We start from the raw sequence: 27,364 nt of genomic DNA, 5'->3' as shown, positions 1-27,364 counted from the left end.
CGGGGACTCGCGGGCCGTGGTCTACCCTCCACCCGTGGTCATCACCTTCCCGGGGCCCATCCTCAGCTCCTTTCCCCAGGAGAGCATCGTGGGCACCTCCTTCCCAATGGGGGCCATGGGACCTTCTGGGTCCGGGGGCTCCATTGGGGGATCCTACGGAGGGGGCAGCAGCTCCATGGGAGGAATTGGGGGATCCATTGGAGGTGGTTCCATGGGTGGATCCTATGGAGGCGGCTCCATGGGTGGATCCTATGGAGGCGGTTCCATGGGTGGAATTGGGGGATCCTACGGAGGTGGTTCCATGGGTGGCTCCTACGGAGGTGGTTCCATGGGTGGAATTGGGGGCTCCATTGGAGGCGGCTCCATGGGTGGAATTGGGGGATGCATTGGAGGTGGTTCCATGGGTGGCTCCTACGGAGGGAGCAGATCCTTTGGCTCCCGGGGCTCCTACGGGGGGAGCAGATCCTTTGGGGGCAGAAGATCCTTTGGGGGCTCCTCGGGTGGTGGCTTTGGGGGCTCCTGTGGCGGGGGCAGCTCCTTTGGGGGCGGCTCCTGCGGAGGGGGATCCTACGGAGGGGGCAGCTCCAGCTCCAGGAGGTTTGGAGGAGGAAACTGCGGCTTCTATTAATTCTGAGGCAGCCCCGGCTCCCCCGGCAGCAGCCGCGGGCTGGGCTCAGCTCCTGGGGAAGCTGCAAGCCAGGAGCATCCCAGGAACTGCCTTCTCCAGCCTTTGTGGATCTGCATCGCTTCCCAAAGCCTTGGGAATCGTCCTTTGTGCTCCCTGAGTGTGACTGTGCCCCCAGCCCTTCCCTGCCATTAAAGTTCTGTTGCATTCAAATTCCCGTTGTTGGTTTCTTTTCTCCTTTGTAGCTCCTTTTCCCAACTCCTCTTTTTGCCTAATTCAGGAATTTGGGAGGGTTGCCGCCCCCCCAGCTCCCTCCGGACCTCTCCAAACCCTTCCCCATCTCAAACTTCTCAAACAATTAATATTTATTCAAATTTCCTGCTCTCAACACCTTTTGTAACTTCACCACTTAGAAGCCTGAAATCCTTTTCCAGCTGGGATTCCACAACCACTTCCTCATCTCTGACTTTATCCACGTAAATAAATAAAAAAGCACGGGAGAAAAAATTCACTCCTGTGTGTGGAAGTCAGGCTGGTCCAAAAGCTCCCTCTGGAGCTGCTCTGGGGAAAGGAATTCATGCCAGGAAAGGGCAGAGCGGCTCTTCCCTTCCAAGGGGCTTTTGGGGAATTCCTGTGGCTGGAACCTGGCAAGGGATGAGGACCTGGAGCTGGGAATGCCCCCAAGAGAGCCAAAACCAGGATAAAAGCTGCAGGAGGCTGCTGCCAGTAAGGAGAGAGGAGGAGAAGGAGGAGGATGAATCCTCCTGGCAGGGCTGGCACTGCTGAAAGGAGCTGGAAAGGAATTCCAGCGTCTCCAAACTTTTCTGAAGCTGCCAGAGGTTGCTGGGTTGGGCTGCTCCAGGGAAAGCAGCCCCTGGCAGCTCCTACTGATCCTGATCCTGGTCCATTAATTCCCCATCCCTGGAAGTGTCCAAGGCCAGGCAGGATGGGAATTGGAGCAACCTGGGATGGTGGGAGGTGTCCCTGCCCATGGCAGGGCACGGGATGAGGGGATTTTTAAGGTCCCTTCCCACCCAAACCATCCCATTTCAGTGATTCCTTTAAAATCCTCTCCCAGGGGCCCATGCCAGCTTCCCAGCTCCGGAATTTTGTGTCACACTCAGCTGAGGAGCCCTGGATCACGCTGGCACCAAAATCCCAGCACCTGACACCCCAAACCAGTTGTTTTTGATCACCCCAAACATTTCCTGCTCTCATTTCCCTCCTTCCTGTCTGGTTTTTTTTTTTTTTTTTTGTTTATTTTTGTCACAACCTCCATGCTCTCTGTTCCCTCCTGGAAACAGAATGATCCCAGAGGCTCCCCTGGGCAAAAGCACCGATGGGGAATGCTGTGAGGAAATGCTTGGGGACGGTTTTGCAAACACCCACTCATGTTTTACCCATGCAAAGCGCCGTGGCTCTCTGAAGTTAATGACAGGCTGCGGGTATTAAAGCAGGACTGAATCATAGCGTCCCTTCCAAACAAATGTGTCAGGGCCACCCACGTGATTCCCCTGACTCAGTCTCGGGAATTCGGATCCCTCTGCCTCTTTGGGATTGAAAGCCTGCCCCTGTGTTTGTTATCCTAATGATACCATTTCAATCCACTTGGCCAAACACTCACCTTCCCAAGTCAGGCCATATTTGGGGATTTAAATGGGACCAGGCTTCTCTCACCTCGGGGGCTGAGCTTCCAGCATGCCATGAATTTCTGCTTCACCCCAGCACCAGCTGGGGCTGCAACTCTTTGTCCTCTGGATCCAAAGTTGTCCTGAGTGACCTTAAATAAATCCTGGGGTTTTTTCCCTGGTTTTCCCTGTGTTAAACAGGGAATTATTGCCTTCGGTGGCTTCTCCCCTCGCCCCGAGTTTCCCACACTCCTCCACGCTCCAACATTTTTCTGGTGACCAAAACCACCAGGAAAGGAACTGGGGATGGAGTGATTTATGCCATACCAGCATCCCTCTGACCATCCCACTTTTCCCAAAAGGGACTTTCCCACTTCCGATTTCTTCCCGGGCACGAGTTTTGTGGCAGAGGAGAAGTTTTGTGCTAAACCAGGGCTCCACCGGCCACATCAACTCCTGGTGCTGTTTTATATCCCGGAATCCCAGGATTGTTTGGGTTGGAACTCCAGGGACTCTGGAGATGTCCCAGAGCAGGTGACACAGGGACACATCCACGTGGGTTTGGGATGACTCCAGACAGGGACAATCCCAATTCTGCCCTCCCTGGGCAGCAGCTCCATGGAAGGAAGTTCTCCCTCACGCTGAGGTGGAACTCCTGGAGGTTTGGAACTCGGGATGAGTCGGATCCTGGACTCGGACACCAAAAGAGGAGCCAGAGCCCCACGGGCTCAGCGGGGAGTGGCTCTGGGAGCCGACTCGGCCACTCCAGTCCGGCCGTTCCCATAAACACGTCCCAACAAGTTTGGAAGCAGCCAGGAACACTCACGGCTAATGCTGGGTTAGGCTCTGCTGCATTCTTGGAGGCCAGGAAAACAAATCCTGGGATTAAGGAGCTGCAAGGACGAGCCTTGCAAAGCTCAGGAGCTCCTGCAAAGCCAAGCTCAGCCCAGGTTTTCACCTTGGGAGAGCTGCGGGAATAAATTTTAGCCTCAAAACTCTGAAATGAGAAGAATCCGGGACCAAACAACGGCGGTCACGTGCTGGTGAGAAAAGGGTAATCAACACAAACAGTGAGCAAAGCAAAGCAATTACTGTAATTACCCCTCAAATTTGGTTTGGGGAGTAATGGGACCTAATGCCCAAATATGACGTTATTTTCTTGCATCAGCCTGGTGGTCCAGCCGGGGATATAAAAACCATTCCTGACTCAGGGAGCTTCCAGCGGGTCCTGTTGGCTTCTCCTCGGTGAACTGAGTAAGTTGGATTCTGATATAACTTCTTCCTAAAATAATAAAATGAGTCTAATTTTAAAAAAACGTTTACGTTTAACTCAGCGCTGAATTTTGGATTCGTGTTCTGCCGTTCTGGAAAGCAATTCCATTTATTTTCATGGAATAATCAAAATAGTTTTGATTATTCATCCAGAAGCGCTGCGGGATAAAAGTTTAAAAATGTATCTGCAATCTAGATAATATTAAAACCATTTAATTCCATTGCTTTATGGAAATTTAATGGATACAACCTTTAGGTAACCTTAAAATACCTCAGCCAGCAGCTTTCACCTGGCGGGGCGGTTCTGCCCTTGTGGCTTCCGATTTTTATCTGATTTTGGGCAGAGGTGGTGTGGAAATTTAAACACAAGTTTTAGAAATATTGAGATGGGCAGAGCTGCAGTCGCCTGTGGATGAGGACACAACATCCCTGCGGATACGGCAGTACGAAATTCCTGGTTTTCCTATGCAGAAGATATGGGAATGACCCAAAAAGTGTCAGCTTGGGAAGCTGCTTTGGGTGGTTTTGTTCTGTTTATGCAAAGCTTTGGTTTTATGCAAAGCGAGAATGTTTGAATCTGCTTGGGATGTGTGGTGCTCTGTGTTTAGGTCTGGTTTTAAGTTGTTCCTTTCCTCTGGTTTGGTCTCTGATCAGTGTCAAGTCAAGGACACGGAATTCAGAGTTGCAGCAGATTTAAAGGGTGGGGAGCTCAGGAGAGCACCTGGATTAGGGCTTAAATTTGGGTGAATTATGCTCATTTGGGCATCGTGTTTAGAACAAGGAAAGAAAACAAAAATGGCTTGAGTCAAACTCAACCCCACCCAGGCTTCTCCAATATGCAGCTTAAAAAAGAAATAATCACCTGGGCCGAGCCCAAAATATTCAATTTAATCTGCAACAACAGATTAAGCGGCTCCTTCGCTCAGGGCTTTGAGGTGGAATTTGGGTATGGTTGAAAGGACAACTTGAAATGGACTTTTGCACTGCTTTCCAAATCCCCACCCTTAAATTTATTTCAAAACCAGAAAGAAGAATTCAGCCCTGGTTTGGGAACAGTTTTAATCCCTCTGAAATTTAAATCTGCTGCTCTCAGGTTTTTGTCGTGTTTCAGGTTTTCCTCATGATCTTGCAAAAGGTTTTTATTGAATTTTTTGAGTGAGTTTTGTGCCCAATATCTGTGGCAAAGGCACCTTTTATGAACTGACAGCACTAAATCCATAATTATTGGTATCCTTTTGGATCAATGCCATCACAGCGATGACATTCCTTGGATTTTTATCTTCTCAGCCCCGACTTTGTCCAAATTGGGTCCAGTAAAACCTCTCGTGTTCTCCATTCCTACAGTGGTTTATGTGTTGCCCTCATTTTACTGAGCTCCACCTCTGGAGCCCAAATTGCACAGGAGAAAACAGATATTAATTAAACAACAGCCCCAGAGTGCTCATTTGGTGTCCACAAAGTGGTGTTTTGGTGTCATCCAAGAAGTGGCTTGGTGTTCCTAAAAGAGGTGGTTTGGGGTTCCCAAAGAGGTGGTTTGGTGTCCCCAAAAGAGGTGGCTTGGTGTCCCCAAAGAGGTGTTCTGGTGTCCCCAGAGAAGTGTTTTGGTGTCCCCAAAAGAGGTGGTTTGGTGTCCCCAAAGAGGTGTTCTGGTGTCCTCCAAGAAGTGGCTTGGTGCTCCTAAAAGAGGTGGTTTGGGGTTCCCAAAGAGGTGGTTTGGGGTTCCCAGAGAGGTGTTCTGGTGTCCACCAAAAAGTGGTTTGGTGTTCTTAAAAGAGGTGGTTTGGTGTCCCCAAAAGAGGTGGTTTGGTGTCCCCAAAAGAGGTGGTTTAGTGTCCCCAAAGAGGTGTTCTGGTGTCCCCAGAGAGGTGGTTTGGTGTCCCCAGAGAGGTGGCTTGGTATCCCCAGAGAGGTGTTCTGGTGTCCCCAGGGAGGTGTTCTGGTGTCCCCAGGGAGGTGTTTGCTTCCCAGGACTCTGGAAGGTCACCAAGAAGAGCCCAGCCAAGCAGAGCAGAGCAGAGTTATCAACCCACCCACCACCTCGTGCCTTTCCAGGGGTTGACCCCATCCCTCCAGCTCCTTGGGATTGACATTTGTCCCCTCCTTCCAGGTCCAGCCCAGCCTCAAGATGTCCTGCGAGAAAACCGTATGTGCCGAGCCCTGCCCCGACCCGCGGGCCGCCGCCTGCAACGAGCCCTGCGTGGTGGCCTGCCCCGACTCGCGGGTCATCATCTTCCCGCCACCCGTGGTCGTCACCTTCCCGGGGCCCATCCTCACCACGTACCCGCAGGAGACCGTGGTGGGCTCCACCGAGTCGGCCGAGCTGGCCGGGGCTCTGGAGGCGGGCGTGCCCATCGGGACAGGCCAGAAGGGCCTGGAGTGCCTGGAGTCCTGCGGCGTGCCGCAGTTCGTGGCCAAGTGTGACCCCCCGTGCGTCACCCCGTGTGCCCCGCCCTGTGTCACCCCGTGTGCTGCTCCGTGCGCCACCATATGTGCCCCGCCCTGTGCCCCGCCCTGTGCCCCGCCCTGTCCCCCGCCTTGTGCCCCGCCCTGTGCCCCACCTTGTGCCCCACCCTGTGCCCCGCCTTGTCCCCCACCCTGTCCTCCACCCTGTCCTGCACCTTGTGCCACCAAGTGCGCCACCAAGTGCGCCCCGCCGTGCCCCGCGCCCTGTCCCACCAAGTGTGTGACCAAGTGCGTCCCCACCTGCGCCACGCCCTGCGCCACGCCCTGCGCCACGCCCTGCGCCACCAAGTGCGTCCCCGAGCGCTCCTACACCTTCTCCACCCGCTGGAAGCACCCGTGCCAGAGGGGCCTCTGCAAGAAGATCTGAGCGGTTTTTGAGGGAAAGAACCACGGAAAGGAATGAGGGAAGAAGCGAAGGAATACGGAATGTGTGACCCGAAGGATGCCGGAGAGGGAAGCGCCACTGGAAACCAGGACCATGCGTTTTAAGTCTAGGATAGAGCTTTAGTTTAGTTCAGGGCTTTTCTTTCTTCTTGGGGCTTTGCCTCTTCTGTCTGTGCTTTGGACTTTTCTCTGCCCAGTTCGACACCGAGCGTGGATCGGAACCGAGGGATTTGGGGAATGGTAGGGATTGGAAGGTCTCAGCAAGTGTGAGGGGAGGGGGGTGTCAGGCTGGAAGAGGTCAGGCTAAAGCGGGTGATCGCGATTTTGGGTGATTTGGGGTGATTTTGGGTGATTTTGGGCTTTTCTCGGGGTCGGCTCCTCTTTGTCTGCATTATTCTCTCTTCAAATGTTCGACTCCACTTTGCATTCCCATTAAAAGGCTGCTGCATCAAACTCGTTCCGAATTCCCTTTTTCCTCTGCTCCTTGGGCTCTCTTGGGGACACTCAGCCTTGGATAGAGGGACAGGTGACCTCCAGGCTCTTCCCAGACTGCTCCAAACTTGACTAAAGGCAACATTTAGGGTTAAATTTCTGGGATAAGAGATTTTATCCCTAAAATAAACCCTGGCTCTGCATTTTCTGGGATAAAATATTTTATTCCTCGAAAAACCCGGCTCTGCATTTTCTGGGATAAAATATTTTATTCCTCAAAAAACCTGGCCCTGCATTTTCTGGGATAAAACCTTCAGATTGAAGTAAATTGGGAATTTTTAAGCTTCCTGTTCATACCCAGCTCTGTTTGGGGATTTCCTTCCCTCTAAACAAAGGGAACTGAGCCAAACCCAAGCTTTTATTTTTTTCCCACATTTCTGCATCCAAACTTTCCTGAACTGCTTTTCCAAGGACTCTTCTCCACCTCTTGGCGGTGACAGGGAGGGACCTGGAGCTCCAAATTCCAGGGGCCGGTGCCAGCAGCGGATCCCTCCGGGCAGTTTGGGATGCCAGGCGTGTCCTGCTCATCCCATTCCGAGCCATTCCGGGCGCTGTTTTTATCCTAAAGACCATGTTCGGTTCATTCTTCCCTAATGGCCACGTTGGAGCTGGAATTCCGGGTCATTCCCCGCAATTACCCCCGCCCCAAAATATCCCAGGGCTTCCGCACAACAAAGGGAGCCAGAACGCTTCCCAAACACTCCCAGACTGGATTACGCCTGGACCTGGAATGTTAATTTTATGTTAATCAGCTCTTATTTGGGTTACGTGCCCTAAGACTGGAAAAATCTATTTGGGGGGGAAAAAAAAAATTAAAAAAAAAAAGAGGAAATTGTGGCCCCTGGTGAAAACTTCCCGAGGGTTCGGTTCCAAGGATGAGGGGCTGAATTGTGAGAAAAGTGGGAATTCTGGTGGGAATTCGGGATATTAAAGGTGTCCCTGCTAATTTTGTGCTGTTGTGAGTGCCGGTTCTGCTTCTTGTGCCCATTAAAAACCATTTTCTGCACCGCCCTGCCCTGGGGTTATTCCACCTCTCTCTTCCTCCTGGGATTCCTCATTTCTCTCCCAGATGCTCCGTTTGATTTCCAGGAATCGCCCACGGTGGTTTCCTCCCAGCCACAAGTTCTGGGTAATTTTGAAAAATGGGACTTTGGGCCCTTCAGTGTCAGAAAAAAAAAAAAAATTTCCAGGGGATAATGAAATTTTAATGACATTAATCTCGCTGACAAGTCCCGGCCGTGCCCGAGGTCTCCTCCCAGAGGTTCCCCGCATTGCCTCGGGATGTTTTTATAAATCCTCTGGGTTTGTCTTCATCATCTCCACCAGAAAAAAAAAAAAAATTCAAAATAAAAACCATCAACGGAGCCTCCCGTGATTCCCCGTCTGGCGTGGGAGGTGCGGGCCTGGAAAGAGCAAGGGAAAAGGTGATTATTGCTAATTAATGCTTAATCAAGCGGGGTTTTCTGCGGGCTCAGCAGCTCCTGGGGGAAGTCCGGGGCGGGCGCGGGGTCCTGAGTCAGGAGTGACCATGGGAGAGGCAAAGATCCCTGTCAGAAACGTCTCCAGATTCCTGAATCATTGTTTGCCCTTCTTCATCCTCACCCCAAAACCTTCCTCCTCCTCCTCCTCCTCCTCCTCGGGGGCTGGGAATGATCCCTGGATTTCTGCGTGCCTCCTTCCCTGGAAATCGCGTTTCCCCTGCGATGGCACCGGCTGGAGCGGCTGCCAAAACAATTTAATTTTAATTTTAATTTTAATCTCTCTGCTCTCTGATCTCGGGACGATGCCAAACCCTTGTTTTTCACACCCAACCCCTGGTTTTCCCGGCACCCCGAGGGAATTGGGCAATTTTTGGGGCCGATTTCCTCACGGGGATTATTAAAAAGTCTGAGGTGAAATCCCAGCCCCGGCTGTTGATTCAGAGGGGAGGGAGATCCAGGGAGGAGCCCGGGGCCTCGCTCCTTTCATCTCCTGCGCCGGCTCCGAGCCAGGAATTCTTTGTTTGGAGAAAACAAAAACAGGAGATGGAGAGGCCGGCCCGCGCGGGGATATTGAACTGGGGGATCGGGGGACAATTTTGGGGGAAAAAAAAGCGATATGGAAGCTCACAGCAAAAGAAATCTTCATCTCGGGAGTTGCGCCAAGGGTGGGAATCACCCTCCCTGTCTGACATCCCAAAATCTCCGGGATTTAAGGGAGCGCCAGGTGGAGTTTTGGGAGAAACAATGGCCACAAATACCTGGATTGAGAGACAAAAGCAAAAACAGCAAAAGGCATTTGAGGGACGATGGGGACAAAGAGGACAGGAGTGGTTCCCTCCCCCGGGGCGAAGTGAGGCTCTATAAAAGCTCCTGCAGAGAGATTTTAAATAATTTTTCTGCGATTCTCATCCCATCTCCTGCTGTGCCACAGCGTAAGTCAGGTCTGGGGGTCGGGCAGGGTTTGAGTTTGGAAATTGTAAAAATTGAGAATTTTTATCTCTAAATAATTCACATGGAGTGGTGGGAGATGGTTCAAGATTTGGGAACAGAACAGTCAGAAATAAATGGGTAAAATTTGCGTTAATAAAATAAAATGGCGTTAATTCAGAGATTGATTTAATAAATGCATATAAGAAATATAAATATAAGAAGTATTAGCATTATAAATATGAAAGTTGAAAATATTAATAATATGAATATTGAAAAGATGAATATTTGAATTGATGGATGAACAAATGAATGAAAATTGGAAATACAAACATTGGAAATATGAATATTGAAAAGATGAATTTTTAAATAAATGGATATTTGAAATATGAAAATAAGAAATATGAGTATTAGAAATACGAACATTGGAACTATGAACACTGAAAATATCAAAACTGGAAATGTGAATATTGGAGTATACGAACATTGGGACTATGAATATTCGAATAAATAAATAAATAAATAGGGGTTCTAATAAACCATGAATAAATATAACAAATAATAAATGAAAATGAATAGAAAGTATAATTTATAGCAAATAAAAATAGCAATAATAAATAATAAATAATGAACATAATTATTAAATAATAAATGATAAATGCTAAATAATGAAAAATAAATAATGAATATAAATAATGAAAATGAATAATAAATAATAAATAATAATGAATAATAAATATAAATTATAAATATAATAATAAATTATAAATATAAATTATAAATAATAAATAATGAATATAAATAATAAATAATAAACAATAAATAATAAATAATAAATAATAAATAAATGAGGGTTCCCCTTTGCTCTGTCCCCTCACCTTGTCCCCCCTCTGTCTTCTCCAGCCCGCGATGTCCTCCCAGTCGCTCTGTGCCGTGTCCTGTCCCCAGCCCGTGGCCAGCGCCTGGAGCGATCCCTGCGTCACCACCTGCGGGGACTCCCAGGCCGTCATCCACCCCCCGCCCGTGCTCATCACCTTCCCGGGGCCCATCCTCAGCTCCTGCCCCCAGGAGAGCATCGTGGGCTCCCCGTTCCCACTGGGAATGGGAAATTCCTTCGAGTCGGGAGGTGTCTCCTCCTCCTCCTGCTATCCTGGAATTCCCTTCCCTTCTTACCCCCCAAAACCTTTCCCTTCCTACCCCCAAAAACCTTTCCCCTCCCACCCCCAAAAACCTTTCCCTTCCCACCCCCAAAAACCCTTCCCTTCCCACCCCCAAAAACCTTTCCCCTCCCACCCCCAAAAACCCTTCCCTTCCCACCCCCAAAAACCTTTCCCTTCCCACCCCCAAAAACCTTTCCCTTCCCACCCCCAAAAACCCTTCCCCTCCCACCCTCACCCTCCCAAGCCCAGCAAAGGATCCCCGCACGACCAAAAGCAGCAGAAAGAGAAGTAAATCCGCAAATTGTGAGCGAGGGGAGAGCTCCGAGAGGGGCCGGGGCTGCTCCTTCATCCCAGGAACGATCCCAGGAATGATCCCAGGAGTGATCCAGGAATGACCCCAGGAACGATTCCAGGAACCATCCCAGGAACGATCCAGGAATGATCCCAGGAACAATCCCAGGATTGAACCCAGGAACGATCCCAGGAATGACCCCAGGAGTGATCCCAGGATTGAACCCAGGAACGACCCCAGGAGCAATCTCAGGAGCGATCCCAGCCCCGTGATTCCCTCTGGATCAGATCCCCGCTCGCAATTCCCATCGATTCTGCTTTGCTGTGAATTTGCCCCAATTCCTCTGGAATTCCCTCTGAATTCCCCTGGAATTCCGGGTGGCGCTGCTGTGGCGGGATGAATCCCATTGCTTGGCCCCAATAAAATCCTTTCTGCATCACGATTTGGAGTTTTCTGTTCGGGTGGGATGAGCTCTTGGAGCAGTTCTGGAGTGGACACGTAAATTTTTCGTGGAATTTTTTGTCCCATGTGGTTCCCTGGGAAGGTGAAATGGGAATTTTCTGATGGGTGAATCCATAAAGACATTCCCTGGAGGAGCCAAACCCTCCTCCCAAATTCTCTGGGATAATGAGATAGTTTGGTCCCGTGGGTTTGCAGAGATTTTATAAAAAAAGAGAAGAAATCCAAGAGATTTGAATGCAAACACAGAAATTTATTGGGATAAAAGTGGGCAAACAATTCAGGGTTTGAGGAAGGGAGAGGCAAATTTGGAGAAAAGTGACATTAAAAACAGGAAGGGGGAGAGGAAGAGCGGCTCCCAGGGGTGCTGAGGGGTTTGCATGGATGTCGAGCATTTCCCATGGAGTCTGAGCAGTTCCCACAGGTTCTGAACATTTCCCATGGATTCTGAATATTTCCCTTGGATTCTGAGCAGTTTCCATGGATTCTGAGCAGTTCCTATGGGTCCAGAACAATTCCCATGGATCCTGAACAATTCCCATGGATTCTGAGCAGCTCCCATGGATCCTGAACAGTTCCCATGGATCCTGAACATTTTCCATGGATTCTGAACATCTTTCCATGGATTCTGAACAGTTCCCATGGATCCTGAACAGTTCCCATGGATCCTGAACATCTTTCCATGGATTCTGAGCAGTTCCCACTGGTTCTGAACGATGCCCATGGATTCTGAGCAGCTTTGGTGAATCCTGAGCAGTTCCCACGGATCCTGAACAGCTCCCATGGGATCCTGAACCTTTCCCATGAATCCTGACCCACTCCCAGCCCCACCGAGCCGCTCAGCCCCTGCCCCAGCTCCTGCTGCCTCTCCCCGCGGTGTCCCCATCCCTCTCCCGGCTCAGCAGGGCCCGCAGCCCCCGGAGCGCTGGCCCCAGGCGCCCCTGGAGGAGGAGAAGAAGCTTCCATAGAGCAGGGAGCCCTGCAGGCCCCCGGGGCGCTCCATTCCCGCCGGGAGCGCCGAGCCCACGATGCTCTCCTGGGGGCAGGAGCTGAGGATGGGCCCCGGGAAGGTGATGAGCACGGGCGGCGGGTGGATGACGGCCCGCGAGTCCCCGCAGGAGGTGACGCAGGGCTGGTTCCAGGTGTCGGCGCAGGGCTGGGGGCAGGAGACGGCGCAGGGCGCGGAGCAGCGGGAGCTGAGCTGGCTGGAGAAGGACATCCCGGCGGGAGAGAGCTGGAACTGCTGCGGGAAGGGGAGGCAGGCAGGGGAGGAGGCAGGGTTGGAGATCAGCACCGCAGAGCCCCTGCCCGTGTTGTTCTCTTTCCCTTCTCCCTGTGCCTCTCCTCCTCCCTCCTTCTCTCCTTCCTTCCCTCCCTCAAAAAGCTCTCCAAAATCTCAGATTTTTCTCTTTCTCTCTTCTCCCTATCCCTCTCCCATTCTCCCTCCATCCTTCCCTCCCTAAGTACCTGCTCTGTTAAAACTCAGATTTTTCTCTCTTTTTCCCCTTCTCCCTGTCCCTCTCCCTCTTTCTCTCCCTCCCTGCCTCCTTCCCTCTCTTCCAGGCACTTTTTTTCCAAAAGCTCAGATTTTTCCTCTTTTCCCCTTATTCCTGTACTTTCCTTTTCCCTTATCCCTGTCCTTCTCTCCTCCCTCCCTCACAAGCACCTGCTCTGGAAAAACTCAGATTTTTCTCCCTATTTCCTTTCTCCCCATCCCTCTCCTCCTTTCCTCCCTCCTTCTCAAACAGCTTTTCTCCAAAAACTCACATTTTTCTCCCTCTTTCCCTTCTCCCTATCCATCTCTTTCTCCTTCTCCTTTCCTCCCTCCTTCCCAAACAGTTACTCTCCAAAACCTCCAGATTTTCCTCTCTTTTTCCCTTCTCCCTCTCCCTTTCCCTCCTTTGCTCCTCAGGGCTCTCCCAGTCTCCCCAAGGAGCAGCTCCCGCCCTGACCATGCCCAAAGCATCCCCCAGACTCACTCAGAACCCGAAGAGGAGAAGCCCGAGGAGCTGAAATCTCAGGAATTCAGAGCTGGGATGGGAGGAATTGGGAGCCGAGAGCTTTTTATCCCATCCCAGGATCGCCTGGGGGCGTTGAGCCATCCCTGGAGTTTCCCAACCCTCGGGAGGCGATCCCTGCCCGGGCTCGGGTTGTTTTATCCGCCTCAAAGCAATTATCAGTTTCTCCCAACACCCTCCAGTTTCTTCCTTCAGTTTTTTTGGAAGCGGTTTCACTTCCTGCAGCGTTTTTGCTGATTTTGCAAAGTTGGGAAAAATGTTCAGGAATGAATTTTATTTTTTTTTTCTTTTGGTGGAATTGCTCCACAGGCAGGGGCAGCTTCCATAGACCAGCCTGGCCTTGGACACTTCCCGGGCTGGGAAATCCATGGAATTCCCTGGGACAGCCCCTCACAGGGAACAATTCCTCCCCAAAATCCCACCCAAATTCCCCCTGACCCCACTCCCTGTGTCCTGTCCCTGCAGTTCCTGAGGAAAAATCCCTCTCCAGCTTTCCTGGAGCCCCTGCAGATCCTGGAGGGGCTCTGGGGGCTCAACATTCCCAACATTCCCAGCCTGGATCCATCAGGGAGAGGCTCCGGTCCCCTGAGCAGCTTCACAGCTTGGGGACACCAGAACCGGGCACAGAATTCCTGGTGGGATCTCAGCACAGCAGAGCAGAGAGGGAGAATCAAACACCAGGAGCCAAAAGGAAGAATTTTAGGGTTTATTTGGGTTGATCCCACTGGGTTTCTCTTTTTGCCCTTTCAGGAGGATGGGGATGTTGGGACAGGGATTTCCAGCAACTCCCGGGGGTTGTGGCCCCACAGTTTCTCCTTCCCAGGTTTCTCCTAGTCCTGGTTCTGGTTTGGGTGAATCCTCTTAACTGTAAATTCCAAGGGTTGGGAAAATGCAGGGAAACCCCAGGAAAGGCTCCCTCAGGCTTCCAACCCTAACGGTTACCAATGGGAAAAAATGGAATAAAATGGACATTTTGGGACAGAATTCTCAGGGCCACTAAAACCCCCACTGTCCAGTTTATAACTCCATAAACGGGAGGGATTCTGGGGGGGGGGGGGGGGGGAAGCTGATTTCTTGAGGAAATATGGGAATAATGTTGGGTATGGAAAATGGAGACACAGCAGGAAATGTAATCCGTGAATGACTGGGGAGGGGGAAATCTGAGGAACGAATCTGCTGAAGTGGCAGCCAGACCTCTGCCTCAGCTGCACCTGGCCATTCCCAGGTTTTCCAGGGGTGATGCAGGATCCCCTCCCTGACCTGGCTCACCCCAGTCCACGAATCCTCCTCCCTCAGCAGTGCTGATCCCACAGATTCCCTAAAAAGTGGACGCGGATTTCTCCCGGAAAACTCCCCAGTTACTCCCCATGGACATTTCATGAAGCTGGGGGCGTTCCGTGACCAGGAGGGTGGGAAGGAGCTCTTCCCATTCCCAAATTCCACAGGAAGGTGTCCGTGGACGAACGTGCCCCGAGTTGGAGTCACCGGAGTCACTGTGGGTCAATAATGGCAGAAATTGCACAATTTTTCCTCGGAAAAAGCGGGGTGGGAGCCGAGCTATGTCAGCACCTCGTGCTGATGGATCAAGCTCTGAGCAATCGTGAGGCAATCCCAGAAGTAAGAAAAAGCAACAAGGAAAATTAAGAAAAATAAATCATTACTGTGCCTGAGTAATGCTGTGGATGTAACAACAACAGTAATAATTGCTGAGCGAAATAATCGCTTTATCTGGGCCATGAGAGGTGGAGGGAATTTTTCTTGGATCATTCATCAGCCGTGGATGTTTCAGCTCCAGCTGATTGCCCAAGAAAAGGTATAAAAACCCTCTCAGCCCTGGGCTGCTCCAGCAAACCCTCCCGACTCGCTCCGAGCTCCACAGGGGTAAGTCCGAGCCTGGAATTGTCCCTGGAACTGTCGGGATCTGAACTGAGCTTTGCTTGGATCCAGGATTGTGGGGCCAGCAGGGCCAGGGCAGGGTTTGGGGTTTAGTGGTAATTTTGGGGGTTACTGTTCATTTTGGGATTTACTGTTCATTTTAGAGGTTACTGTTAATTTGGAGGTTACTGTTCACTTTGGGTTTTACTGTTCATTTTGGGAGTTACTGTTAATTTTGGGGGTTATTGTTCATTTAGGGGTTTGCTGTTCATTTTGAGGGTTACTGTTCATTTTGGGGTTTGCTGTTCATTTTGGGGGGTATTTTTGTGTCAAATTGACTCCATAATTAAGAGTCAGGAGGCACAGGAGACAAAGACATGAGAAGATGGAAAACCCCAAATTTTGAGCCTCTTTGTGACCTCTTTGCCGTCCGTTCTTTCTCCTCCCAGCCCAGCCTCCATTCGATCGGTCTCTGACCTTCCTGCTGCCTCAGCTTCGTGGTTCCAGACCCATCCCCAATCCCAGAAGATGTTTTCCTACAGACAGAGCTCCAGCTCCCGCTGCCTGACCCCCTGTGGGATCTCCTGTCCCCAGCCCTGTGCCGACACCTGGAACCAGCCCTGCGTCACCTCCTGTGGGGACTCCCGGGCTGTCATCCACCCCCCGCCCGTGGTCATCACCTTCCCTGGCCCCATCCTCAGCTCCTGCCCCCAGGAGAGCATCGTGGGCTCCTCAGCACCCTCAAACTTCCTGGGATCCGGAAACTTCCTGGGATCCGGGGGTTCCTATGGCTCCTACAGTTACGGGAGGTCCTACTCATCCTACGGATCCTCTGGGAGCTGCAGACCCTGTTGAACATCTCAGGAACGAGCAGGAAGGAGCCAAGAGCCACCACGGAGCCTCCATGAATCCTGGAAGATCCCGGAGCACCCTCAGCCCCAAATCCCCGCACTTCCCGGGGCATCCTCAGCCCCAAATCCCCGCAATTCCTGAGGCACCCTCATCCCCAAATTCCGGCACTTCCCGGAGCATCCTCAGCCCCAAATCCCGGCACTTCCCGGGGCATCCTCTGGCCCGCGCTTTTATGCAAATTCCCTTTTCTTTTTCTTTTTTTTCCCCCCCGCCGCTCCTGCAAAAAAAACCCGACCTCAGAACGGTCCCATCCATGATCCCTGGCTGGCTGAAAGTGGGATGAGGTCGTGTCACCTTCCCCCGCCCAAAAACCCAGGAGTCATCCCTGTGGAATGCCCAGCCCTGGAGCGATTCTTTCCTTCATTTCTCCCAGGATTTTCCATCCCCGCCGTGATATTTCGCTTCCTCCTTTCTCATTAAACCGTTGCGCATCGAAATCCAGAGTTTTCCTGTGGTTTTTATCCATAATTTTGGGGGGTTTCTGCCAGTCTGGGTGAGTGTGGCAGCTCCTGGTGCCTTTCCCACACCCGGAAGGTGCCCGGGTCCTTTCGGCGGCGACACAAAGTCATTCCAAGAGGGATAAAGAGGTTTTGGAACTCTCCCAATCCCATTCGGATCTTCCCTCGGGGCAGGCGTGGCTGTTCCCTGTTCCCAATGAGAGTCAAGCACGGGTGACTCGGATTATTTTGTGTCTCAATACCTGCCCCGGGCTGCGATGTAATTACATCCCCACGCGGTAATTTTACAGTTTTTTAAAATTGTTTAAAAACAGCCTGGGGGGGAAAAACTTTCCTTGGAAAACTTCCCTTAGAAATTCCCACAGGAATATTTACCTGAAAGGCAAATTTTTGGTGGAATTCTGCGAGTTCCTTGAACTTTCCCATAAATAAATTAAAATAAATGAAAGAGTTGTTGGAGCAGCCCACTCTCCCCTGGGAGGGTGGGGAAATTCTCTTTTCCAGGGAATTTCTGGCTGCCCCCATCCCTGGAATTGTCCAAGAACAAGTTGGAGCAACCTGGGATGGGGGAAGGAGTCCCTGCCCATAAATCAAAGATCTTCAAGGTCCCTTCCAACCCAAACCATTTTCTGGTTCTATGAAGCCCCAAAGGACAATTCTTTACCCTTTAATTCCTTAATTCTCCTTGGGCTTGGAAGGAAAAGAAAGAAACACGTGGAAAAGATCAAAAAATGGCTCAAATTTTAGGGCGTTTTCTCCTCCTTTTTCTGTCTCCGTTTTGGAGCAGCCTCTGGTCCTGTGACCCGTGATTATGGAGCCAATTCGATAGAAAAATCATTTTCTGGCCCCTGCGACACTGGGATGTGCCCGTGGCAATTCCTGAAGTTCTCGGGCACAATTTGAAGAGGAACAAGACAGAAAAATTCTGATGGCAGCAACTGAGGCCCCTGATCCACCTGCCACCCAACCAGGGAGTTCCCGGGAGCGGGGAGAAAACTCCGAGGATGAGTAAAACTCTGCTCTGAACCCCAGAGGTCACTGCACCCTTGTCTTACCCCGCGCTCAGTCCCAGGACAAGGGAAGAGCTGTTAATTGAGATGCAATCAGCAGCTGACTCATTAAAGGCGTTTCAAACGCCGAATCCCAGCTCGGGGCAGATCCCGATGGCAATTAAACCTCTCGTGTTTGATTTCCTAAATTTATTTAATGGGTAAAATGTTTATTTAGTGGTTGTTAGGTGCTCCGAGCTGGCAAAATCGTTATTTAATGGGGCTTTAGGTGCTGTGGGCTGGCAAAATATTTATTGGGGTTTTAGGTGCTGCAGGCTGGCAAAAATCGTTATTTAATGGGATTTTAGGTGCTGTGGGCTGGCAAAATATTTACTGGGGTTTTAGGTGCTGCAGGCTGGCAAAAATCTTTATTTAATGGGATTTTAGGTGCTCCAGGCTGGCAATTTCCCTGCAGGTACAAAGGCCCAGGGATGTGCCCTGCAGGATTCCAGCGTCCTTCCAGGGTCAGATTCCCGTGGGATTGGCAAAGGGAGGATTTGCCGTTTTTCTCATTTTGCAATTGGACGAGATGCACTTCCATTTTTTCAGGTGTTTTAAATGAAATTCTCCATCAGGCACGTTGAAGAAAATCTTCTTTTTTAGCTCGTTCCCTCCCCCTTTTTCTTTTTTTTTTTTTTTAATTAATTAAATAGGAATGTCTGGAATCTTTGATCTTTTTGCAATGTTCAAGGGGCTTTGAGCAACCTAATCTGCTGAGAGAAAACCAGTGGGGTTGGACTGGATGATGTTTGGAGGTCCTTCCCAATCCAAATCATTCCCTGATTCCATAATTCCTTGTTAAATTAAAAAAAAAAAAACAACTGAATAATTCTACCTGATAAATTCCCCATGTTCCTGTCAGTCTTGCCCATGGCCTTTTCCAACTTTAATGACACTGGAATTCTGTTATTTTAATATTTTTTTTTAACCTTCAAAGGATGGAAAGCATTTGGAAAACCAAGTAAACTCAGGCTGTGCTCCTCCTCGGGGAGCAGCCCGGACCTGCCTGTGGGCAGATCAGTGGATGATGGGAAAAAATGGGAGAAAAAGGGGGAAAAGGGGGGAAAAAGGAAGCCAGGAGGCTGCTGTGTGATGCAACAAAGTTTTAATGAGCAAGAAATGCCCCTTTGCAAAGCCAGAGATCACAGAAGGTGGAAAATCCATTCTCAGACAATTTTGGGGAAAATCCATTCTCAGACAATTTTGGGGAAAATCCATTCTCAGACAATTTTGGGGAAAATCCATTCCCAGATAATTTTGGGGAAAGTCCAACCAAAGTCCTGCTCCGAGATGTCCTCAGCCGGCTTCTCCTGGCTGTTGTCCGAGGATATTGGTCATTGTGGTTGAAATCCATAGGGAATGGGCTGTCCTACACCGGTCCAATAAATCGGGAATGCTGGAACAGGGAATGGGCTCTTCCATGCTGGTCCAATAAATTGGGAATGGGCTGTCCCACGCTGGTCCAATAAATTGGGAATGCTGGAACAGGGAACGGGGTCTTCCATGCTGGTCCAATAAATCAGGAATGGGCTGTCCCATGCTGGTCCAATAAATCAGGAATGGGCTGTCCCACATTGGTCCAATAAATCGGGAATGTCGGGACAGGCAGCAAGAGCAAACAACGAGGAGGTGCCGAACAAGAAGTGGGAGAAAGATCGGGAATGCGAAGAGGGCCGCGGAAACGCCGACCCCTCATGTGCGTGGATTTGGGCACTCCTGGGATACCCTGGAGGCTCCGGTGCCCTCAGCAGGGCCCGCAGGAGCCGCGGAGGAGGCGGCTGAAGCGGCGCGACACGGAGGGGCCGCAGGAGCCACCGGCCAGCGCCGAGATCCCGTACCCAGAGCGAGCACCGTATCCTGGGAAAGCCGCGGAGCCGTAGAGACTCCCAAAACCCTGGGAGCCGCCAAAAACTGGGGCTCCGGCAGATCCCACCACGGCCTGCTGTGGGAAAGAGCTGAGGATGGGGCCGGGGAAGGTGACCACCACTGGGGGCGGCTGGATCAGGGCGGTGGAGTCCGGACACTGCCGGACGCAGGGCTCGTTGCAGCTGTTGGCCACGGGCTGCGGGCAGGAGATGCCGCCGGTGGTGGGGCAGAGGTCGTAGCAGGACATTTCCTGGCAGGGGTGGAGGGGTCCTGGAAGGCAGAGAAGGAGCTGCTGAAAACTGAGGAGCCGTGGAAAGGGGCAGGTGGGGGTTTGGGGGAGCTGGGAAATGGGGGAAGGCATCCCCAGGGGAAAAATTGGGGTGGGATAGGAGCAGGTTTGGGGTTGGGAGAGGTGGGGTGGGATGGGATGGGATGGGATGGGATGGGATGGGATGGGATGGGATGGGATGGAGATGGGATGAGATGTGATGGGATGGAGATGGGATGTGATGGGATGGGAGATGGAAATGGGATGGGACGGAAATGGAAATGGAGTGGGATGGAGATGGGACGGGATGGAAATGGGGCAGGATGGAAATGGGATGGAGCAGAATGGAACAAGATGGAGATGGGATAGGAAAGAGTGGGGTGGGATGGAGACGGGATAGGATGGAGATGGGATGGGATGGGATGGGATGGAAGGAGCACAATTCCTTCATCAGATAAAAATATGGATTTAAAACGTTTTTCCACCTGGATATCTGGCCATAAAAGCCTTTGGTTTAATGTTTTTTTCCAGTAAAAAAAGTAGAAATATTATTTTATTCACTGGGTCAGAGCACAAGTCTACTTTCCTTCATTTTGGCTGGGCTGAAAATAACTAAACAATTAAATATTTTTGTATATATAAATGAGGAATTAAAATAAACTCTTTCTTCAGCTGGATAGCTCAGGACACGGACAAATTTCCCTGATCCAGTTGTGGAGTGAAATCCAGGAAAATTCACCATTTTAAAGCTTGTGCGATCCTGAATTTTCATTCTACTGTCAGTCCAAGAATGGCTAAAAAAAATTTTCCTAAATAAAAAATGCCTCACATGGATTTGGCTCCTAAAGCCTTGCAGTAAAATACTTGTCAGGATACTGCAAAAAATGAAGATTTAAAGAATAAAAAGAAGAACATGGGAGAAATAAAGCCCTGAAAATTAATGCAATAGTTGCAAACAGCAAGTGGAATAAAAAATAAAAAAAGCAAAGGCATTCTGGAGCTGGGAGAGGAATGAAAAGGTATCGGACTTACCTGATGGAGAGGAGAAAAGCAGGAGAAGGATGGAAAAGCTCCGCAGAGCTGCTGCTTTTATACAAACCCCGGGATGCCCCGGGGCTGAACACGCCGAGCTCGGGAGTCGCCACCTCGGACGAGCCCAAATCACTCCCCAAAGTGACGAAACTCTGCCGGCTTTGCAAAACCACCCTGAACCTCTGCCCAGCACATTCCAGCTGCCGGCTCCCTTTCATCTCGGATCCTGACGGAGCAGCTCCATCCCTCCCAGCGGGAATTAAATCCCATTTGCTGAGCCCTTCCTTCATTATCTTCGGTAATGATTTTAATCAGAGTCAGAACCTGCTGCCGTGCACAGGTTTGGGATTTGCGGCTCCGGATCTTGGCTCTCGTCACTTCTGCTCCCGGATTTTGCAATGGAATGCTTGGAGAGGTGCAAGGTTTTGCACCCGCAGCCACGAACCTCAGGTCGTTGTGGGAATCATGGCTTTGCTCGCTGGGATTGGGAATTCCCGATTTTCCTCAATGCAAAAACCACAGTATTTTAGTACCTAAAACAGGGCTTAAATCAAAGTTTGTTGGGTTTTTTTTGGGGTTTTTTTTGGTTTTTTTTCTGGAGGGATTTCAGTGTTTTTTTCACAGATGAACATTGCCAGGTCCCACCTCAAAACCTCTCATTTGCTGTGGATGAGTTATTAAATAAACACATTCCCACCAAAGTTACACTGAAATTGGGAGGTTCTTTCCACCAAACTTCCGGATGTCCCCAGGGGATTACAGGAATAATTTCCCCAAAAAGTGTCCAAATGTTTTTTTTTGGGTGTGTTTTTAAGCAATTCCCAAACCCTCCTTAACAGTTTATGCTTGAAATATGGTGTGATTATTGCAATGTAAATATGGGGTTGTGTTCTAACAGCCCAGCATTTTGAAACGTAATTAAAATTAGTCTTAAAATTATTATTAAAAATAAAACTTTAAAAAAAAAATTGTCAAAGTGAACTCTTCCTGTTCCCTTCACCAGCTCATGGCTTCTCACCTAAGTGGATTTTCTTATCTAATTTAAGTTTTCATTTATTTGGGTGAGTTTCTTCTTCAGTGCTGATGTTTTAACTCACGTTTTCTCTGTTTGTAGCCTGAACATCTGTGAGACAAAATACAGATCTGGATGGTTTAAAAAATATCTGTAATTTCCTCTGAAAAGTTCTGAATGGTTTTGTCCAAATCCAAATTCCAACAACACATAAAAGCTGCTGATTTCACAAGGAAGGCACCGAGGCTCTCATCAATTTTTTATCTACCACGGGTGAAGAAGAAAGGAAAAAATCTTGCACCTTCAAGCAGATGAAAATGATGATTAACACCTAAGCCAGCATCATTATGCCAGCTAATGAGAGGAGAATAAATGAAGCAGCAGAATCCGCGCGCTGTCATTCTGAATGCATTTCATGGAACGTTACCAGGCGTGAAACTCGGCCAATTAAAGTGCTGAGATGAAAGAAATCTTTGGGTTGTAATTTGCGTTTCGTGCGGCGTCAGAATTTGAATCAACTCATAAACAGAAACATTGAGCAAAACCCTTTCGTCACCTCGCGAGGTGACCCAGGTGTGATAAACGCGTTAATGGGAGCCTCGCGGTCTCCAGTGGCTCAGAGGACGTGTCAAAAGCCCCTCCTCGAAACCGCCTGGAGTTTCACAGAATCACGGAGTTATTTTAGTTGGAAAAGAGTTCTGAGGTCACCGAGTCCAGCTGGGACCACCCCGTACCTGTTCATCCACACCAATGTCCAGGAATTCCTTGGACACTGCCAGGGATGGCAACCCCAACCCTCCCCGGGCAGCCCCTTCCAAGGCCTTTCCAGGAGAAATTTTCCCAAATTTCCAACCCTGGCACAGCTCGAGGCCGTTCCCTCTTGTCCTGTGCCTGCTCCCTGGGATCAGATCCCAAATCCCCCCTGGCAGATCCCAAATTCCCCCTGGATCCCCCTTTACTCCAGACTGAGCCTCTCCAGCTCCCTCAGGATTCTCCATTCACTTCTCCAGCTGCTCCAGCCCCGTTCCCATCCCGGGACATTCTCCATCCCCTCAATGTCCCCATGAGGGGCCCAGAACTGGACACCCGATTTTCCCATTTCCATCAGATTTCCAGGATTTTCCCCTTGTTCTTCAGAAGGTTCTGCCGGGTGATGGCCACGCTCGCGTCACCTGCTGACCATCGCATTTCCTGATGACCAACTCCAGGATTGCCCTGACCCGAGGGTGGTGGCTCAGCCACCATCCACTGTCACCACACGGATCCTTTGTCCCTTCCCTCCAGAAGCACCGCGGGATCTCCGTTAGAGCCTGCCCTAAACCCTGCTTAAGGGCTCCTTTTGTAACCTGAGCTTTTCTTACCCTGCTCTTCACCACCACAGGTTTTCTGGCAGATTTTTCAGGTCCTGGCAGGAGGTAGGCAGATTTTCAGACTGATTTTTCAGGTCCTGGCAGGAGGTAGGCAGATTTTCAGACTGATTTTTCAGGTCCTGGCAGGAGGTAGAGATTTTCTGACTGATTTATCAGGTCCTGCCAGGATGTAGACAGATTTTCTGACTGATTTATCAGGTCCTGGCAGGATGTAGAACATCCCCTCCGCCTGTCATTTGGATACCACTGGGGAAGCCCTGGGTTCTGCCGGGAGTCATTCAATTTTGCAGCAGGTTTTGCCTTTTTTTAATTTGTGTTTTCCCTTCAGTTTTCTGGTCAGAAGTTCTCTACACGTGGTGATGTTCAACAAATCTTTTTGCTGCGGGAAAATGTGTACCCTGAGATCTTTTGGCAGCTGAACCAGATGAGGAAAACTCCCTGTGAGATAAGGATCTGCCTGAATCAGGAGGTGGCTTTGTGCTTTGCTGATGACATAAGAAGATAATGACATTTATGGTGCAGTGCTTTTGTTGGGTTTTAGGCTACTTATAAAATACGGACACAAGTTCTATTTCTATTTAATATATAAATAAATTAAACCAATGTTCTTGACGATCTTCAAGGCTCTTCCAACCCAACTCAGTGATTCTGTGACCACTCATGAGGTTCTTGTTGTGAATTTAAAGAAGTTCCCTCTGCACACGGGGCTTAACATGTAGAGGAAACTTCTGGTCACCTTTGGCCACCATGCTGTGAGCACACTGTAATTCCGTAAATGTAAATTTACTGAAATTGTAAATTCATGGGTACAAACTGGCCTCATGGAAGGCTCTTCATAGAGACTTTCCCCTCTGGGCAGGGTTTGCTCAATGTTTTTGCAGCCTCATGCGGAGCAGGGAGCTTTACCCAGCAGAGGTTGGCAAACTCAGGGTGGGTGAGGACGCAAAAGCTCAACACGAGGATTTTCAGTGATGCAACAGTTTTAATGAGAATGAAAAGAACACAAACAACATGGTAACATCAGGGTTGTAAATGCAGGCAGAGCTTGAAAGACACTTCAGTCTGTCACTGCACTCAGCCACAGGGGTGATAAAGAAGATAACAAGGAGTTGAACTCACGAAGGTATCAGGACAGAAACTGAAGGGAAGAAAATTCTGCATTTTGCTTTGCCCTTCTACATCATCCAGAGGGTTTTCCCTAGGGTTTAGCAGGAGCCCCAGTAGCCGCGGCCGTAGCGGCCGTACCAGGAGGAGTAGGGGCTGCAATAGCCGGAGCCAAAGCCTCTGCCAGAGCCATACAGGCCCCGGTAGCCCCCACAGGACCCCAGACCCCCATAGCCCCACAGGCCCCCATAGCCCAGGGATCCATAACCCCCATATCCGTAGAGACCCCCGTAGCCCAGGGATCCGTAACCCCCATATCCATAGAGACCCCCGTAGCCCAGGGAGCCGTAGCCCCCATAGCCCAGGGAGGCCCCGGAGGCTGCAAGGACGGGAGCTCCAGCAGATCCCACCACGGAATCCTGCGGGAAGGAGCTGAGGATGGGCCCGGGGAAGGTGACCACCACGGCGGGAGGCTGGATCACGGTGGTGGAGTCGGGGCACTGGCGGACGCACGGCTCGTTCCCGCTGTCAGCCAGGGGCTGGGGCCGGAGGGCGCCGCAGGCAGCCGAGGGGTACAGGTCGTAGCAGGCCATCTTGTAAGGGGTTGGAGGTCAGCGGATGCTGGGGAGTGAGCAAAAGGCAGAAATTCAGTGGTTAAAATATTTCACAGTAGGACATGTGGATGAAAAGAATTGTTATGCCTCAAGTCTTGGTGGTCCTTCCTTCTCATCAGTGTTTTTGTGAATCACTCACCCTCTGAGCTCACTCTCATCTCTCCTGGGGTCTCATTCCTAATTTCTTCATTCCCACCATAGAAAACCCACAGAAAATTCTTATTGGCTGAACAAACCTTCTGCAAGGTTTGGAAGCTGGTTTGGTTTCTAATTCTAAATTTTTCTAACCTCTACTAAGAAGAAAGAATGATTTTGCCATTTCGAACTTATGAATGTCCAGCACCGACTAAAAATAAAACCATCACAAAATAACCCAATTATTAAGAATCTTAGAATCCTTATGGATGCTCCCAACCTTGATTAAGACCAGCAGAAAAGAGAGACTGGAATTCCAAGGGAAGAGATCCCTGAGAATGGTGCTTACCTTTCTCACGGAGCTGAATGAAGCGAGGAAGGCGAAGTGAAGAGCCCCGGGTTGGGAGAGCTTTTATACCATTCCCAAGATCCTGGGGAACATCTAAGGTGCAATTTGGGGATGTGCATAATTGGGACAAACCCGAAATGAATGTGACACGTAGGTCCTCAAAGTTCTGCTGACTCTTTGTTTATTTGCTGGTCCGAAGTCTCGTGAAATGTGATAGGCGTGTTTCATCACAGAGCACTCTTTCATCTGGAATGGTGACAAGTCATCCTCATTCCTGTTATCATTCCATTCACAGCCCTGGCGTTACAGCAGGAATTATCCCAACGCTCCTCCAGAGCTTCTCCATTGTTAATGGCAAAACCTGTCTGCTCGCTTGGGGTCACCTCGCGTGCAGAGTTTTTTCCATTAAAAAAACAAAATGCCTGCAGAAAAAAATTATTTAGGGCAACTTTGGGGTGGTAATTTTTATTATTATTACTCTCTGCTTAATGGGAGGACAACACGGAACCCAAAGGAAGGCATGGAAATCATCCTGTGGTCCTTAAAAGGTTTTTGCTACAGAATCTTGGAATTATTTTGGTTGGAAAAGCCCTCCAACACCATCAAGTCCAAGCTGTGGCCGACCTTCACCCAAGGTCATTCCCTGTTCTCCTGTCGCTTGTTCCCTGGGACCAGAGCCTGTGGTTGCCCCATCCTTGGAATTGTTTCTGAATAAAATACGGTTCATGGATTTCCGGGATTTATTCAGAATCTTTTATTTCAAATTCTTTTTCATTGGGAAAAAACCTGACGGGGCATAAACCTCCAGTATTTGCCCTTGAACTGATGATACCAAGGACGCAAGTATCTTGACTGAGGTGTTTGAATGTGATGTCATTCTCCATAATTGTGAGGCACCTAAATCCAGCTCTGCGCCTTTAATCTACTGGATCATCAATAGGATCTGCATGGACTTGCTCCCTGGAAGCTTGAAAATATTATTGTCCAAAAGCCCCTGCCCCCCAAAGGCTGAGAACGCCACCTCAACATTTAGGGATCACCTGTGGCGTGGAGTCTGCGATATTAAAATGGCCCACCCATAAACGAGGCAAGAAGGAGCCTTTGTGTCGCACGTTCCAAATTCCTGATTGTTCCCTCACCCCAGAAATTTCCAGCTCAGCCCTTTTTGGGGTTTATGACTTGTGTATCACAGGAGCTCATGAATTCCTAAGAACACGAGGCAATAATTCAAAGCATTGCGTCACTTTTTGACTTTTGCACCACAGGATCCATTTTTTCCTAGAAAATCCCACATTTCCTCAGGCCCGTTCAATGCTCTCAGGTGCCACCTTTGTCCAGAAAACATCGGACCCTCAACACCAGAGACAAGTCTCTTCAGGACCTCCAATCCCTTTGTGGTTTTTGTTAATTTTGTGAATTCATTCCTTGTATCATCTCCCAAACCCAAACAAGCCTCAGGAGGACAAAGGTTCCTCCTGGTCTCCTCCATGGAACTCTGTGGAAGTGGCCAAAATTAAGGATTTCACTGTTTTTCCTGCTTAGAATTAAATTCTGGTGGAATTTGTGATTCCGATGAACCCATGAGCCATTCTCCAGGTATTCAGTTCATACCAAGAGGAGCTGGCTTGGTGATTCCTGATGTAATTCCAAGGAAGTGACAGGAATAATGCCGCGTGTTAATCTCCCCCCAATTCGTCACAAGATGAAAGAATTCTCTATAATCTCAGGTGATGCTTAGATCATTATTACAAACAAATTTGAAAGGCCTCATAAAAGCCAATAATGAAACCAACAATTTCATCATCCTGATGGTTGCATGAATTTGAAATTGGGGCGGGCAAGAGATGCTGATCTGGTACCTCCAGCTGATATAAAAGCTCCGGTCTCTCCTCGCTCCTCCAAACGCTTCCCTTGACTTCTCGGAGACTTGGGTAAGTCTGAATCTTCTCCATTGCTCTTGGTGTATTTTTTATTGTTGGTTTCAACTTGAGTTGATGTCCAACATCCTTTCTGTTGGGTGCATCTGCATGGGCTTGGGGAAGATCAAGGACCTTTCTGTCTTTTTGGTGTGTGGAGTTCTTGGTGTCAGGAACTGCGGACCTTGGAGCAACTGGACAGT

General features: G+C 49.7%; 3 protein-coding genes across 3 annotated transcripts; all 3 read right to left on the bottom strand.

Moving 5' to 3' along the window:
- Window positions 1-12,081: 12,081 nt before the first annotated feature.
- LOC139584987 (claw keratin-like) lies at window positions 12,082-12,402 on the bottom strand. Its single transcript, XM_071417363.1, has one exon. It carries the CDS (start codon window positions 12,400-12,402, stop codon window positions 12,082-12,084), a length of 321 nt encoding a protein of 106 aa, XP_071273464.1.
- Window positions 12,403-18,115: 5,713 nt separating this feature from the next.
- On the bottom strand, window positions 18,116-19,625 carry LOC139585046 (scale keratin-like). The gene has a single exon (XM_071417445.1). It carries the CDS (start codon window positions 19,606-19,608, stop codon window positions 19,240-19,242), a length of 369 nt encoding a protein of 122 aa, XP_071273546.1. The 5' UTR covers window positions 19,609-19,625; the 3' UTR covers window positions 18,116-19,239.
- A 4,623-nt stretch (window positions 19,626-24,248) lies between these two features.
- On the bottom strand, window positions 24,249-24,740 carry LOC139585041 (scale keratin-like). Its single transcript, XM_071417439.1, has one exon. The coding sequence runs from the start codon at window positions 24,738-24,740 to the stop codon at window positions 24,249-24,251; it is 492 nt and encodes a 163-aa protein (XP_071273540.1).
- Window positions 24,741-27,364: the final 2,624 nt, after the last annotated feature.

This window comes from Agelaius tricolor, unplaced genomic scaffold (assembly GCF_023055355.1).
Source record: "Agelaius tricolor isolate 1412-34295 unplaced genomic scaffold, bAgeTri1.0.p SCAF_69, whole genome shotgun sequence".
NCBI classification, from domain to species: Eukaryota; Metazoa; Chordata; class Aves; order Passeriformes; family Icteridae; genus Agelaius; species Agelaius tricolor.
The sequence above is the reverse complement of the archived record's forward strand: the minus strand, read 5'-3'. Positions and strand labels throughout refer to the sequence as shown.

What these genes read in the sequence shown, in the direction of transcription:
- LOC139584987 (XM_071417363.1), bottom strand. Translation starts at nt 12,402, where the DNA reads ATGTCCTTCTCCAGCCAGCTCAGCTCCCGCTGCTCCGCGCCCTGCGCC.
- LOC139585046 (XM_071417445.1), bottom strand. Translation starts at nt 19,608, where the DNA reads ATGTCCTGCTACGACCTCTGCCCCACCACCGGCGGCATCTCCTGCCCG.
- LOC139585041 (XM_071417439.1), bottom strand. Translation starts at nt 24,740, where the DNA reads ATGGCCTGCTACGACCTGTACCCCTCGGCTGCCTGCGGCGCCCTCCGG.